Source organism: Varroa destructor, unplaced genomic scaffold, assembly GCF_002443255.2.
Source record: "Varroa destructor unplaced genomic scaffold, Vdes_3.0 BEIS01000003.1, whole genome shotgun sequence".
Lineage (NCBI taxonomy): Eukaryota > Metazoa > Arthropoda > Arachnida > Mesostigmata > Varroidae > Varroa > Varroa destructor.
The window spans coordinates 51,506,743-51,511,334 of NW_019211456.1; the positions used below are offsets into that span (position 1 = coordinate 51,506,743).

The 4,592-nt window shown below is 36.9% G+C and overlaps 1 protein-coding gene and 1 long non-coding RNA gene across 2 annotated transcripts in view; one reads left to right on the plus strand and one right to left on the minus strand.

Annotated features, from left to right (window-relative positions):
* Positions 1-2,304, plus strand: part of LOC111247577 (glucoside xylosyltransferase 1-like) — a 9,612-nt gene extending 7,308 nt beyond the window's left edge. The window contains exons 6-7 of the mRNA XM_086982992.1: positions 2-140; positions 562-2,304. Coding sequence (XP_086839118.1) covers positions 2-140; positions 562-1,280 — 858 coding nt within the window. The 3' untranslated portion in view covers positions 1,281-2,304. The remainder of the gene's footprint in view (position 1; positions 141-561) is intronic.
* Positions 2,305-2,823: 519 nt separating this feature from the next.
* On the minus strand, positions 2,824-3,623 carry LOC147757105 (uncharacterized). The gene is made up of 2 exons (XR_015322657.1): positions 3,564-3,623; positions 2,824-3,252 (listed from the first exon to the last, which is right to left on the minus strand). It is a non-coding gene; the product is annotated as an uncharacterized LOC147757105 (long non-coding RNA).
* Positions 3,624-4,592: the final 969 nt, after the last annotated feature.

Sequence of the window (4,592 nt, forward strand, 5' to 3'; positions counted from 1 at the left end):
GGGTGTGATGCTTTTGAACCTTACACGGCTCAGAACTTTCGGCTGGTCTCAGAGGGTAGCGTCAGTGTATGAGCAATGGCGTGAGCGTGTCGTCTGGGGAGATCAAGACATTATTAATATTGTTTTCAGCAATTATTCCGGTAAGTATTTACTAGTATTTAGATAGCGTAACATATGTTTCGGTTGGGAAGATCAAGACATTATTAATATTGTTTTCAGCAATTATTCCGGTAAGTATTTACTAGTATTTAGATAGCGTAACATATGTTTCGGTTGGGAAGATCAAGTCATTATTAATATTGTTTTCAGCAATTATTCCGGTAAGTATTTACTAGTATTTAGATAGCGTAACATATGTTTCGGTATTTTTAATATCCCTTAGCTTAAGCGATATTACTAAAGATATGTTTACGATTTACTAAATAACAAGAACGATATTGCTTACGAAATTCTAGAAATCGCTCGTTGATTTTAAACGAACTGTATGGCTGAACATTATGATATAATAGAGCTGTGCATTCAATCATGGGGCCCATGGGTATTTTTTTGAATCAATTGCAGAAGTTGTGTATATTTTGCCCTGCGAGTGGAATTTTCGTCCAGATCATTGCCAATATTCAACTTCCTGTCGAGGCGCCAATCGACAAGGACCCGGATTGTTACATGGAAGTAGGGCTGTGTTCACTAACAACAAACAGCCCGCTTTCCGGGCCATCTTTAAAGCGTTCCAACAGTTTACATTTCGGAAGAAAACCACAAAATTGAAATCTAGGCAAATAACAAAATCAAATACTCCGATCAGCGTGGTCCGCGCACATAATTCTATTGCTAATTACAGAGACAAAAGGCAATTGTCTACAAATATAGCCTCACCGGCAGATGTCGTACGTACAATAAATGGTAGGCGCGACGGGAGCGATGCTAAAAATGTACAACATCGTAAAACTGTGAATTCGCATAAGGTACGCGACTACGGAGGAAAGTACTTAAAATTCAATAAAGTTGCAATAAAGAGTACCGACTACGACTACATTGCAGAGGAAAGTTTCGCTCAAAATGGGGAAAAGAAGGGCAGGCAACTAAATGCCAAAGAAGATGACTTTAGAGAAAACCAAATCGTGATAGCGGATGAGGATGACCAATTGTCAATCAAAGAACGATTGATCAATCCTCTAACGATTGGGATATTTGAAACTGTCAACACGCGATGTGGCCGCTTCCTCAAAGCTCATACCAAACGAATTACTCGAGCATTGCACGCCAGAGCAGCGGACCTTTGACCTAAAAAAAAGTAATATTTTTATTAAAATGCTTCACTGTACCAGAAAATTCTAGTTTGTAAGTCAGGTTGGCGGGATCTAACCTCGGTTGCGCCAAGCTAAGTGAGCAAGCATACTGAAGAGACGAACGCATCTTGTGCGACAAATGACTTTATATACGAAAAAAATTACAACACCTGATTGAGTAGGCTTAGGACTGACATGGAAATGCTGTAAGTCTAGATTCACCTCACTTAGGTATCAATAGTAATATAAAGGCTAAATAATTAAGCTGATTTGGGTCTTACCTTTAAACCCAATATTGTTTCTATAAAAGTGTTTGCAACTCGCATAGGTCTCATCTACGCAAAAAATCGAATTAGCGAAAGCGGAAACCAAACGAAAAGAAGGACTATAAAAATAAGAGCTTCGGTTTCAATATGAAAAAACCGAACATATTTACAAAATGTCAGCCAGAGGAGAAGATGTACAGCAAACTCAGTACAGCAAACGTAAATGTAGGAAAGTTTACAAAAATGCTTGTACAGTTTTTTAGAACGCTGATGTTTGTATAATTTTATAAAACCCCTAAAATCAGATCTGCAAATTTCTTACAGAAGAGCAGTTAATTTTAGTGAATAATGACTGAAATAAATAAATATGGATATCAGTTTTCCGCAAAGAACACCTAAAAAAATCGTTTTAAAGAAAAACGAAGTACTTGATGCAGTGTGCGTGTTGGCTTTGATTAGTCTATTTCGAAGATTTACGAATAGAGCTTGTAGAAACAGTCACATCCGTCACAGTGATAATCGTCATAGAATTAGTAATTCACAGTGAAAAAAAATAAAACAGAAGTACTCAACGATTGTATATACAAGTGTGGTCTCCCTAGCGAAAGTGGAGATTGAAATAAGGTTAAAAAATACTATGTAAATAATTGTAAACAATCACCGAATGAACGTATATGATATTAATACAATTTGTACTGAAGCTAGTCTGATATAAGAGTGCCATTAAATATTAAAAATAATTTCTTGTCGTATTTGTTTTGACTGTTTCTTAATCTACGCAAGGAAGGTATCTGTTTGCACCGGTTGTAGGCTCCGCTACGTGTAGACTTTTCATTAGGATCAATTACTGATCTCTCACTTCTAAATTGGAATTGCAGGCATTACCAGCAGTAGAATACAGATATTTTGAGCTTAAAGCACCATCATACCTGTTAAAAATCTCGTAATTATGCAAAGGTTACTTCTACGCAGCAAGACACACGATTTTTAAACATGGAAATCGCCATTAGCTATCGTGACTCAGGGAATACTAGACAAAAATTGTGATATTTAAAACTAGATAAATAAATTTTCGAAATTTACCAATTTTTCGTTCCGCGGTAAAACTTCGCTTATCCGAGCATACATTATGTTGACCATCCCCTATATATCACCATAAGTAGACACACTAAATATTCGAACTGCCATATTTTCCAACAGCATTTTAGCTTTATTCTCGAAACATTAGAGAGGCTATTTACTTCGTAAAAATAATTCAGAAAAAAGTGCGCTTTTACTTTCACATTTGTGTAAGTCATATTTATTGCATTTGACACCAGAAAAGATATTTCATATAAATTGTATCTGCAAAAAAATAAAAACATTTACCGTTCTATTGTTCGTTTTTTACAATATGCTTCAGCAAACAATGTATCCTAAAGTTGGTGGCGCCATTAGCGATGCCGAGGGTCATTTCGAGAACTTACAATAACGGTAGTGGGCATCAAGACAAGCTTCTATAATAATGGAACGTGAATAAGCCTAATCGGCATTCCAACCTGTGGTTACAGTTATCCTCTCATTGACTTGATTTTGGTTTTAACTGATTCTTTGAATTGGCTGAATGTCGGCACCGACTGTAAAATTCCTCTTGATAGAAGCGCTCGGACTGTCACTCCGGTTACAGCGATAGTTGTAACATAACGGATTGGAGCAATCAACTACGCCGGTAATGAAAACACGAAATTAGTGAGAAGTCAAGTTTAGTAGAATGTAGTAAGAGCTAAAATAGAGATACGAAAATGTTTGTTAACTAGCAAATACAAGTTGTTGGTTTAGTTAGTCGTAGTCAATTAGTGCAACGTTATTACGTTCAGGCGTCGTTTTGCTTAAAAGTGTTAATAAGAGTTGCATGGAAATAGGATTATGTTCAACATTGACCCACATACAAGAAGTCCGGCAATTTTCTAAATACTGTATAGCTTTTTAACAAAGTCGAGAGCGTAAAATAAGCTCAATGAAGTAACTGCACCTTATATCCTGCATAACCAACTGCTACATGGCTGACAGCGGAGTCCCGTATAGGGTCGACCAAGCTCGTCATATAGGCGAAGTTCCTTTAGAAGCTTAAGTAAATACTACGCGAAGACTTGTTTGGATAAAAATTACCAAAGTTTTTTTTTATCCCCCAATAGTTGAATGTTGTTCCAAAAATGATCTAGCATTAAGTCGCATCAACGTAATATGGATGATTTATGGAAACCCCCGTTAAATTTTTTCTTTAATAAAAACAATATTTCAAGTATTCATCAATAGAGGCCAGCATCATTGTCGTTAGAACCACATATTATCGAAGTAAAATCTACAGTCTTGGTCATAGAGTTCTTTAATACATCTCTGTAACGGTAAGAACAAAACCGTCTAATACTAGATCCTGTGTAGAGTACGTTGCACCTTTATGAACACTTCTTCAGAAATGGCTAAGGGTTCTTGAGAGCTGAGAGGATGATTTTCGTTTAAAAACCTCGAGACTCGAGTTCCAGCTGCTCTTAAGCCCAGCTTATAAGCTTAAAAATGCAACTCTTTGCAGAATCTGTGGGCTGGAGCGTTAGATAAACGGAATACAACAGAACCGGCTAGCGAGCTGTTCGTACGGCAGGCCTAATAGCTATGAACGTCAAGAAATTAAGCTGTTCGGATTCGTTAGCATGTCTTTAAATGCTCTTTTAATGACTACTTCTTTTTACTGTGAGTGGTTAAAAATGGAGCGGAGCAGAACAGACTTGCTTATTTATGAGGCTTGTTGTTAAGCTTTCACGTTAAGCAAGACAGGATGGTTTTTCAAGATGGCGTAATAACTTTTAAGGTTATGGCAAATCTACCGACCGCAGCAAACCTACTTGGCTACTCCTGTTTACCAATATGTGCATACCTTCTTTGTATACATGTATAATGGGGAAGATAGGGATCTATCAGAAAAGATCGCAGAAGAATCACTAATGACTTTATAACGTTATCCAGAAGACCGAGTTAGTGGCTAATAAAAAGCCGGGCGTTTCTA